The 20,400-nt window shown below is 39.0% G+C and overlaps 1 protein-coding gene across 1 annotated transcript in view; it reads left to right on the forward strand.

The window, feature by feature from the left end:
• ABCC8 (ATP binding cassette subfamily C member 8) overlaps positions 1–20,400 on the forward strand; it is an 82,951-nt gene that overhangs the window by 18,956 nt on the left and 43,595 nt on the right. Inside the window, exons 7-12 of the mRNA XM_075163091.1 lie at positions 1,050–1,214; positions 3,224–3,379; positions 10,399–10,533; positions 12,044–12,206; positions 17,064–17,104; positions 17,399–17,544. Coding sequence (XP_075019192.1) covers positions 1,050–1,214; positions 3,224–3,379; positions 10,399–10,533; positions 12,044–12,206; positions 17,064–17,104; positions 17,399–17,544 — 806 coding nt within the window. The remainder of the gene's footprint in view (positions 1–1,049; positions 1,215–3,223; positions 3,380–10,398; positions 10,534–12,043; positions 12,207–17,063; positions 17,105–17,398; positions 17,545–20,400) is intronic.

Consider the following 20,400-nt stretch of genomic DNA (forward strand, 5'->3'; position numbering starts at 1 on the left):
GCAAAGGTAAGCATACGTTTCTCTGCTTTTAAGCCTAATTAATTACGCTACTGATGTCAAGGGGATAGATAGTGTGCCTACTACAGTAATGGCAGGAGCAATCATGAATCTCAAAAGATGGAGTAAAAAGAGATGGAAAAAATACCGTATGGTACAGACAGTGAGAGGTTGTGAAATATAGTTTATTAAGTGTTACAGCAATCTTGAAAATGTCAACAGCAAAGAAACTATGTAGGCAAGAAGAAATGTGCTGAGCAAGGAATACATCAGGAATGTAAGTGATAAGAAGCCCTCTGAGAGGGAATAGAAAGAGACCTCTTCCTACTTTTGCCTTTAATGGCAGCATGAGCCAGCAATCAAAGTTTTGCAGGAGCCAAGGGGAGAAAGAGGAAGGCAGAGACATTTTAGTTTCAGAAGGCTTCCCAAGGTGAGTCAGCCTCTCAACTAGTTGGGGCACCAAAGGTGTCTGCTTGTTAAATATAATCTAGAATAAATGAACTGCTTTCCCAGTAAACTATAGACATGCTTCAAAATGCACTTTGGTGATCTCACAAACTTGCTAGGAAGTAGTGACCGTAAACAAAAATGCTGAACAAACCTGTTGGATGCTGCAAACCAAAATATAATGTGCATAGTTCCAGGAGTTGGAAGGATGTGTGTTCGGCAAGCTGTGAAGGTTATTTTAGTGTTCAATAACCTGGGGTGCTAAAATAAGGAGACTATTTCCTCCAAAAGGACATTAAGTAGTCCTTTCTGAAAATGGGCAGTGCACATCTTTTAGCAAATGACCATATGGAGTTACTCAAAGTGTCCTAGAGTTTTGGAAGGATATTAGAAATCCTACAAATGTCATTTTGCATTTAAATAAAGCTTACTGAGTTGGCACATTATATGACTGTTCCCTTGAATTGATAAACTGTGAGGTTTCAGATCAGGTTGGGAGCACTTTCAAAATAATAAACTGTGATTTTCTCTGCTTATTAATTATGCAAAACTGATAATTAAATTACCATAGCACCTGATTTCTAATTTTCTTTTTTTTTTTATAGACTAAAATTCTTGGTGTTTTCTTTATTTCGTCTCAAGAGTTCCTGTCCAATGCTTATGTTTTGGCTGTACTCTTATTTTTTGCCCTTCTATTGCAAAGGACGTTTCTCCAAGCATCATACTATGTTGCTATTGAAACGGGAATCAACTTGAGAGGCGCAATACAGGTAGCCAATATATTATTAAGTAACCTATTTTCATACAATCATATGTCTATTTGTAAATACAAATTATAATTGTAGTCATAAAATTCTGAAATGCTTCTCTCCTGAAGTGTATTGAATGTAGCTGTTGCCATTAAAGATTGTGTTAAGTTAGACCTCCATTCTTTCCCCTGCATCTTATTTGATGATTTTATATTAAAATTTATTTGTAATATCTAATGCTGTAATTCTTCTTACTTTTGAGCATAAATTTGCTGACAGTAAAACTGAATGTAACTTTTGAAAGAATTTAGGTTGTGAACTGTACCTCTCCCCTCTCAAAGGCTCACCTTTTTGTAACATGCCATGCAAATAATACAGCTTTAAAATCTCTTGTAAATATACTTTGGACAAAAGGACAGGTTGTATTCCCAATGCATGGAGTAATGACTTATTCCATGGGTCATGCCACAAAATCTGCCAGGCATTGCGGAGTCTGTAATTACTGAACATAAGTAAGATTGGTAAAATGGAGTCCATAATCCTTGTATAACTGCGAACAGCAGATCAAAGTTTTGTCATATACAAAGATCTGTGTCTGGAAAGGAGAGAATTAGGTGTAAGATTACAACGCGATATTGTCATGTGCACTGGCTGAAACCTACCCTCTGACAGCTTGAAAGCCGGCCTTATAAGTTACACTATTTGCCCACTGAACTACATAGATCCTGTGAGAGTCTGTGTCATAGGTGGATGCTTTCAATAGCAGCGTAATTGTTTAATCCTCTTTTGATCTTGGAAGCACTTGTCAGCTGCCAGACTACTGGATTCCATCCACTGGTTTTCCCTTATTAGAGTGAAACAGAAAATTCCTAAAGAAATAAAAATTTGACCCAAAATATATATAAAAAAATTGCACATCTTGTATCAAGCAGAAGAGCTGCAACTAACTGAAAAATACATGAACCACAGCAAGTGTAAAAAGGGAATTTTGGAAAATAGTTCTACATTCCCATCAATTTTGTTTTAAGAAAAGCTTTGTGTTCTCTGTGCTGGATATGACACAGAGACCCAGATAACGCCAGCAGTCGGACTGTTCAAATTGGAAAACTTCTAAACAGCAGAATCAGTATTAATGGTGGTGTCTGTGCCAGTATTTTCATACAATTTTTTCCTATAATTTTTCAATTTTCTTTGAATCTTTTATCTCTTTTCCTCCCCTGTGTAAATCTGCATCTGTTCAATGTGCCCTGTATGACTTTATGCTTCAAGATGGACAGTTCGCACTTGATCCGAAGGCACTTACTGAATCAGGGTGCTTCCTGTCAGCTAAGTCTCATGACTGCAAAGCATTACTGTGTAGCCTTTTCCCAAACCAGCTGGTAAAAGTACACTTTTGTTATTGTGTATTAAGTTATTTTTATATGTGGTGCCTGATTCTGCACTGAGGCAGCTACTTAATTCAGTACACAATCAGACCTGTTACATTAGTTGTCTGTGAATTAAACTTTGTCATGGGACTGAGCTCTCCAGCCACAATGAAGCAATGTTCTCAGCCAGGAACATGGTTCGGAGGTTGGATGGCACCTGAATCAATTGCCAGAGAAAAATAACAAGGATTATAATATATTGACTATTATATATTGAATGTAATAATATATTATTTTATTAGCACTAGTTACAGCAAAGGGCACTCTGTGGAGAAGCTGGAGGTATAAATCATAGTTGTTCATATGGTTCTTGGGCCTTTTGGGCAGTAAAGGTTTCATTCTCTTACTGCTCCACAGGGATGCAAAAAGGGAGTACTTAGACAACCATTATGTACCTAATTGCGCTGTGCTTTTTGTGAGTTAACAGTAAGACAGTAGCTTAAAATTTTTCATTATAACACAAAAGGCCAAACTTTCAGCTCTTCATTCAAGTTACTGGGAAGGTTGGTTTCCCTCAGCATGCTAGACTATGCCTGTGTTTTGGATGGAGCTAGAAATCTTAGTTTATTTCTCCATGCTAACACCTTTTGATCTCTCTTCCAGACAAAAATATACAATAAAATTATGCAGCTTTCAACCTCTAACATGTCTATGGGGGAGATGACTGCAGGCCAGATCTGTAACCTGGTTGCCATAGACACAAATCAGCTGATGTGGTTCTTTTTCCTCTGCCCTAACCTTTGGGCTATGCCAGTACAGGTAAGGAGATTGAACGTGCTTTTGTTATTAATGTGCATCAGTCAGTAGTAATTGATTGCTTATGAATTTTATGAAAGTAGAAATATTAAAGAAGTTAATAACTTGAAATAAGATTTGAGTTGTTAATATCTAGAAACATTGTATGTAATATATTTCACATCTGTGACAGGACTCTAGATATTTAGGATTGTATTAGGATCTTGACTGCTGCCAGACATGCTTTGCATTTGTAACAAGAATATATAGCAGCGGGTTATGTTATTCCAGTGCATTAATTTATTACATGAGGGGAATTAACTGGAATGTATTGCAATCATTTGTCTTCTGAATCCTAGCAGAAGCAAGAGAAGTAGCAGTTTATTAAAAAATATGATCGCTTAGAGATGATCCTTTGGACATCTGTTAAAACTGCTGCTGCCTCATGCATGACAAACTCTAGTGTACGAAATTCCACAAATTCATTTGTTGTATGAAATGGTTTTGCTACTTTATCCTCCCTGGTGTCTTTGGTCTCCTGTCTCTAAATACTACTCTCATCCCTTCAATCTCCTTTCCCACATGGATGACACGGAGCAGATCACTGTTCTGAGTCACGCGCAATCGCCTGGTGACTCCTGGTTCCCATGTCCTGTAGCCTTGTAGCACGTGTAGTGTCCAATGAAATACAACTGTGTCTTATCAAGTCTTTAAGATGAGGAAAGCAGAGTCCCATCTCAGAGGGTACTCTCACGATTGATTTAAATTAATCTTAAGCCTGTTCCCTTACTGAAACAGGAGTTCATATGCGAGGTCCAACATGGAAACATGGTATTTATACCTCCTTCATTGTTCCAGCTCTATAGATTGTGCATTGTGTCACATGAGCTTGCACAGCTACTGAAAAACTAATCTGATCAAAACCAGTCTTTTTTCAGTGAGATAGTATTCCTTTGAGTCTGTGAATTGGTGAATCTTGCTGGGTGGCCATGTGATTAATTTAAGTTTACACTAGTAAGAGGGTAGAGCAGACACAGAGTAGTAGGAGGTCAGAGCAATCTCAGTACAACCTTCAATCATTTTTCAAAGTTCATGCTTAATGAAACAGTGGAAAAGTGGAACTTACTTAGTTTGGAAAAGCCAGTACTTAAACAAAATCATAGAAACCTCCTGCATTTCCATTCAGGAATTTCCTGAGAAAACTGCCAGTAAAGCACATAGTTTCATCTGACATTAATACAGTATCCTGCAATTCTTTCTCCTGTCTTCCAGCTACTCGGTATATTTTTGTTGAGAGTGCTTCAATGCTAAAAGTAAATACAAAGAAAAGAGGCAGCAGAGTTTGAATTCACTCAGTATTTTCTAAAAGTATCATTTAGTTTCAAAAACATGATGAAAACTCCATTGTGTTCATGTCACAAAGGCGGTCTGGTTCCAGTATTACAGAGAGCTGATTCAGCTGGTGTGGAAGTCGGAAAGCTGCAAGTAATCTACCCAGCAGCTTTGCATTTTGGGTTGCCTGCTCTTGCCCAAAAATGAAATAATTTTCATGCGACTGTAGGTGGACTGCAACTGGCAGATCATATTTCCAGTCAGTTTCTAGCACAGCTTTAAGAATGTTGCTTAGGAGTTCCTGTGTCCATCAACATCTGATACTAGTGATTTTCTTCTATAAGATGTTGAACATATAGGAATACTACATTGAAAAGTTGGGGATAGGGAAGAAAAGCCATTCAGGTGATTATATAAGTTATATGAATGTCATTCAGAGAGTAAGGTGCTAGACTGCTGTCCATCAGGAGATCTGGATTCTTTTCTGACAATAAAGATACATATTAGAATTGAGTGGGTTTTATAGTTGTTCCTGGCAAAAACAAGAGGTTTTGGTCAAGCTGCTACAGATCAGACGAGAAAGTCCTCCTTTGCGATGGTCTTAAAATCATCTGATTGCATGGTAAGCCAGATTAACTTCCTAACCTGGAAAAAAATCCCTGGTTTCATTATTTTCCCTGGATTTGGATTTGTTTTTTTCCTCACTGAGGAAAATACTGGGGAGAGGCAATGCTTCACTGTCAGGGATAGCGAGTTCTTGAATACGTCTTGTGTCCTCTTATGTAGTCTCATTCTTTGGGGAGTATTTGTTCTCTGGAAAACCAATTAGTGTCCTCTTGAAATACTCTGGGAGTCTTCACACTTTTGCTATATGTGTTTAAAACCTAATATGTTACCATATGTCTTCTAGTATCTCTGTGGTAGTGAGGTGTAGATTGCTTCCGAGACTGCAATAGGACCTGAAGGAAGAAGAAATCCATCTGAATGTCTGGTAAAACTCTTGTTAACCCCAATGAGTTGTGTAAAGCCTCAAATCAGGATAGTGAGCACATTAAGGTGTAAACAGTCATCAGCTTACTAACTGATAGCTTCTTTTAACCGTGCTTTCGTGCCTAGGGTTTGCATTTACTCTACATGTGAGCTGTATATAGCCTGTTAAAATATTAAGATTTAAAATTATTGTAGTCATATTTATACAGGTCATAGTGTGGCTGCATTCATGCAGTATAAATGCATTTATCTCTTTCTTGTGCAGGCATAACTGCATTGGGGTATAGACTAGTTTTCCTGATCTACTCTGGAGAGGATTATAGGCCAGTTAAAAACATTTTACTTTCTAGAATTAAAAAAGGGTGATGAATACAGCAATTATCAGCAGGAACTTTTCAGAAAGAAACTTGACTTAGTTTTTAGCATCAGGATGGTTTCCCTAAAATTATGGGGGGGGGAAATGGGAACCAGATTATTTCAAAGTGGGGAAAAAAAACCCCAATGACCAAGGAACATGTGCTAATATTGATTTCTAATTGCAAAAGAGAAGACAATATAATGAAAAGAAACTGATATGAAATATCATATGAAATATGGTTACAGGTTGGCAGTTTGTTAGTAATAATTTGGATATCAGGGTATTTTTTATCCAATTACTAGAAGTACCCTGAAGTAAGAAGTCAGTGATTGTATACTGCTAAAATGATATTGCTGAAAGAGCTATGAGGCATTAAGAAGAGTCCACCCCTTTAATGATAACATTTGGGGTCCAATTATCCCCTAGGCTTAGTCTCCATTGTTAAGGCTGTTAGTAAAACAGGCTATGTAAGAGGTACCAATTTCATATACGCTTTTTGTAAGACCGCTCTGGCAGCTCAGTGTAAAGAGAGCTTTAGTGCAACTGAGAATTAAGCCAATTTCATTGCATATTCTGTAACAACATTTTGCTCTAATGTGCCAGAAGTCACAGACTCACAAAGATTTCCTGACAGTCTTCTGAAAATATAATTATATTTGCGTTAAAATTCACCTTGTGATGCTCCTTAGCAGATCAGGACTATCAGTATCAAAGCATGCTCCTCTTTTGTGGATGGTGCATGCCTTGCAAGGCACAAATCAGTGAGTCATGGTGGTCACAAAGGTTTCTCCAAAACATGTTTCTGCAACATTCATTCAATACCTTGTTTTATGAGGCAGTGAAAGCAATTACGGGGTGCTGGAGAGATGGCTAATAAAAAGTTGAACAGGCTTCATTATTATTTAAAACAGGTTTTTAATTGTTTTGTCGCTCTTAACATAACAATAAGTGTTTCAGCATCTGCTGTGGATTTTCTAATTATCCTTAACTAGAAAATCTAGCCGTTCATAACAAGTTAGGTTTTCTATACAGTCCAGATAATTTGAGCCCCATCTTTGCTCTGACTGGAGTTAATAGGAGCTTTATCATTGCCTTAAGTTACTGTTTGAAGGCCATTGAAATCAGTGAAAAGAGTCCTGGGGATGCCCATCAATTGAAAGATGCCCTCAGTAGGTTTGGCTCAAACCTTGGGAGCAAAATGAGGCCCTATAAAGGCTTCCGCGCGCCCTCTCCCCCCCCCCCCCCCCCCCGCCTCCATTTTGTAAACACCCTTGTTTGGTTTCATTGTGATTATTAAAAAATCCTGTTTTCTCATACCTCTAGTTCATTGGCAGGGATAGCTTACAGTTGTAATGAAAGGACATTTGTCTCTTTCAAAACTGGCCACAAAGCAGTTTCTGGCTGAAAGTATTTGCTATCTTCAATAAAGAATCAAGACAAAATAACCAGAGCTATTGGTGGGTTTCTTGCTCGTGATATATATCTCTGGCAGGTAAGAGCTTTGGGATTTTGATGAAAGGGAAGCCAAGTGTTTCATTACATGGTTTTTTAAAAACATGATCATTACCTTCTCAGAAATATTAATGAGAGCCTTCCCATCTACGTACTGTTTATTCTTGACCGTGTAGTGTGCGGTATGATAACTATAGAATTACTTGTAAGAATGGTTACAGATTTCAGCACTTTTCAGATACAAGCATTCACATACTTACATTAAGAATATATTTTTTTTGTCCCATACATGAGGAATACATTTTAAAAGTTTGCCCTTATTATCGCAATATAAAGAAGATGAAAATGGGATCATTTTTAATCTATTGTGAAAACATAGAATTCTTATTGCAAAGACTGACCCTTTCAATAGCCAGGATGGGGGGGTGAGGAAAGCAGCTGTGAGCTAGCAACTCCCTCAGGATCCAGTAGCTAGAATAGCTTTCCCCGTGTCTATGTGAAAAGCTAAGGCTCTGTTTCTAGAACCAGCCGGTCCCGTAATGTCCTTGACAATCAACCAGCAGTGAGGGAAAGAGGGAAACCAGGGGGTCAGTGTTCCACACTGCCTTTGTATTTTTGAACATCTTTTAACTGTGCACTGTTCAATGCTTTCCTGTATTTTGAGTGCCTAGATTGTTTGCCCACGAAGAAGCAGCTGGGAATGAATGTCTTGATCTATAAAGACCAAGACCATTTCATGTTTTGGAGGGGAGCTCTGCCAGGGCTATCTGACAGAGGCCTTGCATGTTTTCTTTGGCTTCATACACTCATGGATTTCCTGACTTGAGATGGAAGCGGATTACTCACTTACTCATCACTAAAAGATATTTAATTTACAATTTAACCTTTGCTCTTACTAGATTTGTGGTGTATATACAATAGGACTTTACTTTCATGTTACCGCGTGTTTCCTAAGTAAATACTGTGACTCATTTTAAGAGTCACGTTTTAGTTTAGTTCATCTGCAGAGGCGCATCAAAGGATTGTTAAGGAAAAAAAAAAGAAAATCTCTATTTTCTCTCTGTGTGCCTTAAATTCATGAAAATGTTAAGATGGAAATGTGGAAACTAAGGACTCTGTTTTTCTTCATGGAAACACCAAATTCCCATAAATATGTGTGGGAATGGATGGGCATACGACTACTGAGCTAGTGCTTCTGTGAGGGTTATAAGAGTGTGCAAATATAGCAAGAGTAGTAAATAACGCTTTAAGGAAATTTCCAATTTTTTTTTTTAATTAAGGGAAATGATGTATGAAATTAACTTTCCATCACTAGGTCTTCTGATTAATTTATCAGCTTATACTGATAAAGGAGTCAGTCATTGGAATAGTGGTAATTAACATTGGTAGCTTGTATATCTTGTTTGCATTTATTAAGCTGCTTACAGTATCCTTTTCCATCCCGCCTGTGCCTCTCTAGATTCTTATTTATCCAAAGACAAACCTTTTTTTTCTGTCCTGGTTTTGGCTGGGGTAGAGTTAACTTTCTTTCTAGTAGCTGGGAGTGCTGTGTTTTGGGTTTGGTATGAGAGGAGCGTTGATGGCCCATTGATGTTTTGGTTGTTGCTGGGTGGTGCTTGCACTGGGGACTTTTCGGCCTCCCATGCTCTGCCAGGTGCATGGGAAGCTGGGGGCCGGGGTAGCATAGCCGGGGCAGTTGACCCAGCCGGCCAGTGGGGTGTTCCGTACCATGCGACATCATGCTCAGTGGATAAACTAGGAGGCATGGTCCGGGAAGGGGGGGCTTTTGCGGCTCGGTATGGGCTGGGTGTCGGTTGGCGGTTGGTGAGCAGTTGCATTGTGCATTGCCTGCTTTTTATATTCTATTATTGTTGTTGTTATCATTATTATTATTACTGTTCTACTGTGTTTTATTTCAGTTATTAAACTGGTTTTATCTCAACTCGTGAGTTTTCCTACTTGTGCCCTCCCAATTCTCTCCCCCATCCTACTGGGGGGGGGGGGAATGTGTGGGTGGCTGCGTGGTGTTTAGTTGCTGGCTAGAGTTAAACCACAACATTTCCTTAAGCTGTTTCTCTAACATTTTTTAACAGTCATTGCCAGTCTGGTACTGTGCATCCTTAAAACAGTTCCTTGCAAGTTTATGTTAGAGTTTATTTGAAGTGAAGGTTCTTAGTGATATGATGTTCCTTTTTTTATGTACTGGTCAGCAATAATGTCATGTTAACATTTACAAGATTAGTTGTATTTTTAATAATATTTCATATTAGTTTCTATAGTAAGCAAAGAAGCATTCCTTCTTTGTGGAATTCCCATGTGTTGTAGACTAGTGAGTTCTGATCAAACTGGGAGATGTAATTTCTCTCCTGGTGTAAAAATGCTTAAATGTAAAAGAAAAAAAAAAATTGTAAGTCAAAGAAGATGCATGCTATGTCATCTGACCATGAGGAAAAAATATTTAACAGTGACTGTAAAGGGCATATCTCAATGTGTTACTTGGAAGCATTTTAAAATAACTTTTAAATTTTATTTAAAAATCTTTTTATAAGTGTATTTATTTTTAAATAAAGTTATTTTAAATAGCTGTGAGTGTTACATTATAGAAGATATGCAAATCTGTACAACCTTCTTCTACTGTTCATAATGGGGAGTCCATGAAATGGAAATACAGAGAACCCACAAGCTGGTGAGGAACACTAGGTGGGTGTATTTGGTCCTCTGGAAGAATATCCTGATTGATCAAACCCCACTGTGCCAGCAGTGCAGAACGTACGGCGCTTGGGGATAGGGTTAGCTGCAGTGGCTGTTGGTTTTGAACGTGCTATCCAGTTACCCTGTGCTTGGTCTTGGTGGTGCATATCCAAAGTGAAGTTATCCCAAGCCTTCCCCTCACTTTCTTTTCTTCCAACAGATAATTGTAGGAGTTCTTCTGCTTTACTACCTTCTTGGAATCAGTGCCTTAATTGGAGCAGCAGTAATCATAGTCCTGGCACCTGTTCAGTACTTTGTAGCAACAAAACTGTCACAGGCCCAGAGAAGCACATTGGTAAGTGTCTTCAAACTCGTACATGATACAAATACCACTTCTGGTAATTATGCATTGGTCTGTATTTGGAATTACAAATCTAACCATGGACATCAACCAAGAACTGATTCTCAAACATTGATAATGTTCAAGAAGGTCAAGTTCAAGAATGTGAAAACGTGATAAGCGTAAGCAGTAAAGATGCAGTTTTGGGGGTTTATATTTTTCAACAAGTATGTGTTTCCCTAAGAGCAAAAAAACTTAACGTCTTTCTAACTTGCAAATGTAAATGGTCAGTAGTCATTGACTAAAATGGCTTTGTGCAGTCAGATGGTGCACAAATAAATGAATCGTGCAGGGCAAGCTGTCCAAGGGGAAAGGAAGTAGGAATGCTGCAGCCAAACTCAGACCCCAGATATATCAGAGCTGTGATTTATTTAAATAAATTATGGACAGTCCTAACTCCTACAGCATGCTCCTCAACTGGGGAGCTGAGTGGTCTGCTCAGTCACAAGCTGTTCCTTGGTCCCTCACTTGGCTTGTCTAAAATTTGAATCACCCGCATCACTGCTGTGAAAGTTACCTTGGTTCATTGGAATTACCATGCCCAGCTGCTCTGAACCTTACCCCCACTTTCAGTGACTGTTGTGCTGCCAGGGAAGCCATATGATCCTGTAATGGAGCCAGACAGTTTGCTGAAATCTCTTCTACCACAAATCATGTGCGGTAATGAGAGTTATTTGTGCACCTTCCTGTGTGAAAAGTAATGCCTTCACATCAACAGTATTTAACACAACACCTTCACATCAACACCTTTCTAGAAATGTAGACAGCATTCATCCCCGTAGCATCCAAGCAGGTAGTCAGCATCACCTAGAAATTCCTGCAGATGGGAGCAGCACGTTTTATGCTAGAAATGGCTCCGCTGTGCAACGTAGTGCAGTACGAAGATCTTTGAGCTAGCCTGAAAACTGGAAGCAGCATAACTTCCAGTTGTGCTTTACTGGGAGTATAGCTTTACCAGTGTATCTGAGCTAGCTGGCCCGGCTCAGAGTCAAGGTTCCCTAGAGGATCACAGCTTCTTGCTAATGTGGCATTGCTGCTTTGAAGCCTGGCACCATTGTTTCCATCCCATGTTGATTGGGCAGAGCGGTGTGCCCAGTTGTAGCTTGTCTGCGCGTTCTGATCTCCTCTGTGTGTTGTCAGTGTGCCTGTTGAAAATCCAGCCAATGTGCTGGGCAGTAGAAGTCACGAGAGGCTGCCTTGCAAGTGATCAGAAAGCTGACAGAGGACTAAAATTTTCAGTACAAGCTATACGATTTAGGAGTGCAAACCAATGGCCTTTTCACTTGAGCTCTAGGGAAGCTCACCTTTGTGGAAAAACAACAACAAAACATCTGAATGGAGAGAACTAGTAAAATATACCTGACTGATTACAAGAGGCTGCATAAAATTTTTGTGTGATCCTTATGTTTAGGGGACAGGTGCTTTAATTATACTCTTTCAGTAAATGTGTATGTAAATGTTGCAGGAGTACTCCAATGAGAGACTGAAGAAGACAAATGAGATGCTTCGAGGCATTAAGCTCCTTAAACTCTATGCTTGGGAACACATCTTTCACAGCAGTGTAGAGGAAACCAGACAAAAAGAAATGACTAGCCTCAAGTCTTTTGCCCTTTATACCTCCATATCCAGTAAGTCTCTTCCTTCATTCTAATCCACTGTTCAGCTGAAGTGCTACTGCATTATTAGTTACTAATGAGTTTACCATTTCTCTGTTGAGATTGTTTCAGTTGCTTTAGGCTCTGATCCGTACTCCTCGCTTTCCGTTTAGTCAGACTTTCTATTTAATTCAGTAGAATTTTGCCTGTATGGGAAACATGCCTAAAAGAGAAAGTCAAGACTAATGCTTCATAGCATTAACTTTTCTGCAGAAAAGCTTTTAAGGGACAAGTGTTTCACAGGCTACCTTCAGCCAGCAATATTCTCCTCTATAGCATAGCACTCAGGAAGAAGCCTTTGTTGATGTTTGTGGTTTTTTTTTCCCTCCTGCATTTTGCACAATGCAGTGTATCGTAATATGTGACAGGAATTGTCTTTGCATTGAAGCTCTAACAGATGGTACTTATTCTTTCTTACTCAAAATTTGGATTTCTTATAAAAATAGGTGATTCTTAAAATCATTTCTATATCCTGGAAAGGAAAAATATGAGAATCCTGGCAATTTCATCATTCCATATCCAGATTCTTTCGTCTCATGTTATCTTTCAGGCTGCTTTAAGGCATTTATCATCCTTTTAAAAAGACCTAGGGCCAATTGAACTTGTATTTGAGATCATATGCAACACCTATATAATTGCTACTGTAATACTTCAGAAATAATTAGTAAAGTCATACTGAAGAATGCTGTTCATATAACCTGTAAGATATTAATGAAATGGAAACTTTTAGTGAGAAGTATTCCAATGCCACAAGTGACCTGTACAAAGGTCTAGACTAATAAGGAAGACTGCTCCTTAGGAAAAGAAATTCCAGTCTGGTTAGTATTATTTGATTTCATTCGCCCAAGAGTCACGCAGCTGGCTTTCTTCCCTGCCAAATGATCACATAGATAATGCACTCTGAGGGAAAGATCCTGATCCGACTGAATTTAACTGACATTAAGTTGAGGTTTTCCTTGACTTCTGAGACCAGAATTTCTCTCTGGGGATCCTGAGCTTTCTGTGCCTTGAGACTAGTTTCCATGCTGACATAAAACAGAATTTAGCTGGAGTAGATTGTGTGACCGGAAACTCCATCCTACACCCAAATCAACACAGACCCTGTGTTTGCACTGCTTTGTGTGGTGGTAAAATCTATTTATAGTCAGAGCCACAGGTTCAGCTGTTGGACTGAAGGAGCTGTGGAGGCTCATCCGATTTTAAATCCTCAGTATCATTTGTAACAGCTAGGAAAAGGTGTGTTCATCCCAAGAGTACTGACTATTCTGTAAAGAAATAGCGACATAAATAAGAACATGTATTATTAAAAACAATTCTAAATACTTACTGATGCTTCTTGAAACATTCAGTGTTTGCATTTGCATTCTTGTTTTGTATTACGTGTGATATTTATGTATACGTAAAACAGCAGATCAGTTTCTCAGCTGAGGTAAACCAGTGCAGCTTTTTTATGTTGTTGTTGCATATCATTTTGGCTTATAAAGGATTCCTATAGTTTCAGCCTAGGAGTTCCTTACACCCTCTGTCTTCATCAGAAATTACACTGATTTATACAAACTGGCACTTTAGCAGACTAAAAAGGGAACATAAATATAGGCAAACTTGTCTTTTTTCTTACCGTAAGTATAATTAGAATGATGGGTTTTTTATATATATATATATATATATATATATATAAGCAAAGTGTGTTTGCTAATATTATAGTGAACATATGAGTTAATTTTTTTAAGAAAGAAAAAAAAAGAATTGAAAAGGCAGGAGATGACCAAGATTTTATGTATTATTGATCTAGGAAGGCAGACGCTTCCTAGAACAATAACAAATCAGAAAGAGATTTTTATATATACATTTTTTTAACATGCAGTTTTGAATAGACTCTGGCATTCTTTTCTAAATACACTTAGCTACTAACATCAATGAAAGAATGTGGTTGGAGCTACTTCTATTCATGAGGAATAGATTTACATTGGATTACAGAAAATATACCTACAAGTTTCAGGGCAGTGTTGGCTAGACGACAAGAAAATTCCATTTCAAGACCGCATGGAAATTGGATCTCATCTGCTTTGCCCCTGTGCCTGGATCCAGTTTGTATGTATATGGAATTGTTCATGTGTACTAAAAGAGCTATTATAGAAGTTAGCTCTTCCTATAATTTTAATTAAATGTACCCGCCAGAATCAAAGCTGGGTTGCAAAGTTGGTAGTGACACCTTTGGAGTTTCGGCAGTGAATTCTTTAACAATAGCAAAGAATATTCCTATGTAATATTTTTCATATTGATTAGTAAGATTATCCTATGTTCGGTTTTACAGGATTTAGTATACACTATATATTCAGGAAAGACAGAGAAAGAAAAGCGTCGTTTTCCTATTTCTATGAATTTTTGCCTAATCTGTCAGAAGCAAAGTAACTCCAGGCTTTCTCACAGGAAAATAACAGTAATTGCTATCCTAAAATATTCAGAAATGACTGAAAACATTTTTCCCAGTTTTCAGTCTGCCTTCTTCCAGTAACAAAGTACTTTTGACTGAATCTAATTAAACCAAAAGTCTTAGCTGCAAAATAAATTTATTTTAGAAAACATTTTATTATTCCGGACACTTGCATAATTGAAAAAATAAAAATAAAAAAAAAAACAACCCCCAAATTCCAGTGGCTCAATAAGCCCTTATTTGTTTGCTTGAAAGACAATGTTTGAAGTGAAGTCCCTGGATGTATTTGTGATCTCGCATAATAGCAAAATTCAGATCGACTTCTTGGGAGCCACCAAGTGACCTTAGCTGTCTTAACTGCAGCGGGCTTTACCAACCCTACAGTATATTTAATCCATCCAGCTTCATATTGGACAGGTATGATCTCATACTGTAGAGAGCAGAAAAGCAGGATCCATCTCTGAGAAGTTTATCAGCTTTGCTAGATTCCCTCATCAGATTTATTCATAAAAGCAAACCCAGGTACTGCAGCAGTCTCAAAGGCAAATTGCAAATGCAAGATTTAAGAGAATTAAGAAGTCCATATTTGCAGGCAGCAAGTTTCCCTTTTTCCCTTTTTCAAAATTTCTATGCCATAACTACCTCAAGTTTATACCAAGTGTGAAAACTGGGCAGGAAGTAGAATCATTAGGAGAAATGAGAGTCTGAACTGAAGCTGCTTTGTATTCCAACACAGAAAAGAACATTTTCCTGAGAAAAAAATTTTTTTTTTTTCCTTAGGGTGAGGAGTAAACTATGAATTTCTAGGCTTTAATACATATTAGTCTTTCAAAGGCTAACCTTTTATTTTGGAATATATACACAAATTATATATTGTGTATATAATTATATACATACCTATATTTTCAAATACTCCCCTCTGTCAAGGAATTAGAGCTACATGAAATAACACAGCTATTTTATTTAAGCTTGAGTACAAAGTTTACAAGTATGTTACAGGATTCATTACAGATCTTCTAAATGTAGGAAAAATGAACATCTGGCAGTATGTTAAGTTCTTCAGGGGATTTATGCCCAGAAAAGGATGGCCAAACAGTCAGCCAGAAGTATTTGTGGGTGACACTCCACTTCAGATGAGGTAACTGGGGAGAGCTTTTACGTCTGAACATGGGCTATACCTGGTAGGAAAAAAGGACAGACATAGTTTAAACAGGAAAGAAGTGGTTAGCCTCTTTCTTCTCCGTTACATGTGTACTGATCTTTTAATTCTGTTTTAGCTATCTTTCTCTGTATTGCTTATTTCATGAAATAAAGTTGAGCGAAGGTCAAAATGAAAAGGTGATGATTAAATAATATCCTCAGGTTGCCATAGAGGGGACAGATGTGTTGGGGTAAGATCGTAGCTCTGGTTCTCACTCAAGTTCCCAGATGGATAACTGGTTGTTATTGCATTCTTAACCCATATTCCTGCCCAATCTAAAAGAGATCCCTATACAGAAATGGTATTGCTTGCTTCTCCCCATCTATCCGTTTAATAAACTTTGAATGCTGTAGTGTTGAGTTGCTATAGCGAGGGAATCCAGGGCACCAAGACAGACACTGTTTGAGGTCAGGGAGGAAACTGGTTCATTGTTTGCATTTTAATAACTCGAAGCCCAGCTGAAATCAAAGCTCTACCTCATTTAGGTACTGTTAGAACCTGTATCGAGCTCCTGAGGACATTCACAAAGTAGTGAAGCCTGACAAAGCAGGAGTAATTATGGGTAAATCATCCATAAGAATACACCAAGTCAACAATACAGTGCAGGGTTGCCACTCTTGCCTTACCCTTTGAACTGCATCCCGAAACCTGAGGGGCCACAAAGCCCTTACCTCAGAAGTGGTGCCCCAGAAGGAGGTCACCACTTGACGTACGTGCCTGTGGCTCTCCAGGAGGTCGTGCCGCTGGGCTGGGGCAGAGCGAGGTGCGCAGCCAGCCCGTGGGGCAGTCCCAGAGCTACGACCTGTGCAACCTTGGCTGGGTCTCCCTTCCTCTCGCTGTCAGGTATTCAAGTCGCCCGCCAGACCTTGTACCAGCCCGGCCTTTCTGCCTGTCATGAGACGGAGACCTGCAGCGTCCCTGGCCTGAACTGCGTGGGCACTGATTGCAGCTCAAAACCAGTAGATCAGTCATCTTTTTCTAGGGTGCACTGAGGGGTTCTGTCTGTTCTGATGATGTGAAGAGAAGTGAACTGTAGGCATTTTAAAACAATGTACTGATGTGTGTAGCTAGTTGTGCATTTTTCCTATCTCAAACATAGAAAATACCACTGTAAACCAGTGCTAGTAGTATTGTAACATTTAGCATGTCTGAATGGAAATTGTTTCTAAATGTTCCTACGTGTTTTCCTTCACAGTCTTTATGAATGCAGCAATACCAATTGCAGCTGTACTTATAGTAAGTATGGACTTTTCTAAGTAGTGTTAATTACAACTGCATTTTCAAGTATAAGTGATGTGGAAATGAGGAAGGAGGAGGACAGGATCCAAACCTGCTACACATTTGCAGTTCCTCTGGGAAAGAATGGAAAATGCCCACTTGTCGTCTGTGACCAGAAGCAGCCCGGAGTATGCAGCACTCCTCCAAACTGTTAAGAGAGTATAAATTAAGATTCTGTAAATGAAATATGAAGTCTTTGTGCGTTTCCTTCTTTATAACAAAACGCTGATGATGATGTCCATCTCTTTGTAGACATTTGTGGTCCATGCTCATCTGACAAGAAAGGCTGACTTCTCCCCATCTGTGGCATTTGCCTCCATCTCCCTGTTTCATATTCTTGTGTCTCCATTGTTCCTGCTCTCCAGTGTGGTTAGATCCACTGTCAAAGCATTAGTAAGGTGAGAACTGTAAAATTAATATCTTTGCTACCACCTCTCCGACTTTTCAGAATGTGTCTATTGCTCATTTTCCAATTGTAAGTTTAGAAATAGTGGGGTGATTATTTATCTGTTGTTGTTGTAAATTGGTTCCTAACTTTTTACCTTGCAGGCTTCCCTTGGTTATAGCACGTGGGCCAAGTTCTTTGCTAATACAGTTGTCACAACTAATATTTTGTGGTCCACAGCTAGTACTTCATTCTGTAGAATGGGTTGAGCTATATTGGTACTGCATGCAACATATATGTGGTAACAGGAAAGGAAATGAAAACTTAGTGAAGATTTAGTTCACCCAAATGTTTCCCTCCATCAAGCATGTAGAAGGGAAAAAGGTAATCACAGAAGCACATGTGTTTCAGTGTGTATCTCTTGGGCTGTGCTCAGCCTCCATCCCTCTGCATGAGAGGTTGCCTGTTGGTGGAGAGTTAGACACAAACAAACAAACAAAAAACCATAAAAATTGCTGTTAAGTGTGAGAGTAACTTAATGACTAAATGTCTACTCCAGACTTGATGAATTTTTACTTTCTTATGAACATGTTAGTCTGAGTGATCAGAAACTGAAATAACAACTAGTAGAACTGCTGTTTCACTGGGAGTTTTACTTTGAGTACCAACAGATTTGTGTAAAAACCTCTTAATGCTTTTCATACCTGGTGTAACTCCACCTGACTGATAGGGGAGGAAGAAAGAGTCCTACTTTATTAGGACCTCTTTGTGACCTCCAATACAGCTGTCTTAAGAGCTTGTCTAAGCTATGGAACAGATACTGGACACCAGCCCTTGCTTAATTGCCTTTGTGTTGCTTTGGAGATGGAAAGGAGACTACAGCAGGAGGCTGAGATTGCCCTTGCTGTTTCAAAATTCCCTGACAGTGCAAAGTCACAGCTGTGTCCTCTCTCCTAACAAGTGTGAAATCTGAGAGCGTCAGCAGCTGGCATGAAATGTTTTGCAGCCACTGTGGTAGTCCCTGGAGTCATGGCAAATTGTCATGCTAAGATTGCAGCCAGCAAAGTATCTGGGGGCCCGCACTGGTAATGGGCATTTATTTTGGCTTGTCTAAGGATTTCTTTGTAAATTAATTGTGTGCCTGTTAATGCTGCAGGAACAATTCTAAAGCAATTAGCATCAACCAAGTACTGCTAGCTGGGAGTTCTTCATGAGTTATTCTGTAGTTATCTTCTTGTTAGCAGGCTATTGCCCTGCCATTTGTGGTGCAGACAGGAATCCCCCGGTTCAAACTCTGTAACAAAGTTGACGTGATCCTTGTCTTCCTGGCTGTCTGTATTGCAGTAACCCAGGTAGTGTTCTAGAGTGCATTGCTCCATAGTGCTGCTGGTGCTACTCTAGATAGGTCTTCTGAGTACCCCATTCTTCAGTGCAATATTTTGGAAGCACGTGCCAGATATTTTCAACCCATGCAGACACATGCTTGCTTGAATAGTTTGGTAAATGTGAAAAAGCAGACAGCTATTAGAAAGCTGTTTGTGCCAATTGAGCACAGCTAATGTTTACTTGCTATAACTGTGTTCTGCTGTTACACCTTCCTGCTAATAAGTAGCTGATCAGTAAGATCAGGTAAAGCTAACCTAACTTGATAAAGTTGTACTTCAGTTTTCTTTAGCTGAGATATTCTATTTGTTTTTAGCAAGTGTACAAGACAGCTTCTCCTGTAGTGATGGAAAGGAACTAAGTGAAGCAGAAGCTGATCCAGCAGTGAAACCAGCACGTAAAGGATACTAAGAGGGTGTTACTGGCTCTGCATCTCAGGCACTTCACAACCCCTGCTCTGTTAATATTGGCTACAGTGTCTGATGCCAGATGCTATTAAGGGCAATAATCTCCACAAATAAACTTGTCAGTATCTTTAATCATTACACATGTGCCCAACTGCAAAGCATCCTCATGGATTGTCATTGACACTATCAGAACAACTGTGTGATTGATTCTAATGGTAAAACAGGTTTAAAGCTTCTGTTCTACATAGGGCCCCTGCAAACTTTCCAAGTTATGGGGCTAGGGTGTTTGCTTCTGAGGGGAGGAACTGTTGAAAGTCTTTAGGAAGGTGAGAAATTCTGTTATCTCTTTGAAAAGTTTTTTTAGTATGTAGAGTGGTTGTGCCATTGAAAATTAAAACTGAGCAGCCAATTGATGTATTTCTTAAATGCCAGGTTTTCAAGGACAAAGGGTACAGTGTACAATTTTCCATCAGCAAAGGTCAAGCAGCAAGAGTGGCATTATGTATCTTACTGGGTTTAATATGAAACTGCTTTTTCAGTCAGCTGTGCAAATAACCATGTTTTAATCAATACGTCTATTCCGTGACTTAAAAATAAGCTCCCCCGTGGAGATACTGGAATACGATGTCAGCGAGAGCTCTGCAGAAGAACGTATTTTTTTTATTCTTTAAGAATGTAGAATGGTGTGGCATCCTGAAATACGAGTTGCTGCCTCTAACAAAAGATTTTCTCACTGCTACACTGTGTTTCCTCAGTAATTGCCACAGGAGCATCAATTCCAGAATTAAGCAGAGCGTTGGGCAGAGGGCTTGCAGAGACAAGTCTTGGCACTTAGATTACAGCCACCTTGATACACAACCAGAGAGCAGAAAGCAAAAATCAAACTATTGAATGGCTTAATACAGACATAGTCTTGTTTGGGTATACACGGTCCCAGAACATGTTCTCCGTCTTCTCTTCCTCCCCCTCTAGACCTGGAGCAGATACACAGGGGACTTCTCTATCTGCTCTTTATACCTTCAGAGCAATTATTCAAATGTCAGTGTAATTTTCCTATAGGGAATGTAGGTGCAGCTGCA

The sequence above is a fragment of the Calonectris borealis genome, chromosome 14 (assembly GCF_964195595.1).
Source record: "Calonectris borealis chromosome 14, bCalBor7.hap1.2, whole genome shotgun sequence".
Lineage (NCBI taxonomy): Eukaryota > Metazoa > Chordata > Aves > Procellariiformes > Procellariidae > Calonectris > Calonectris borealis.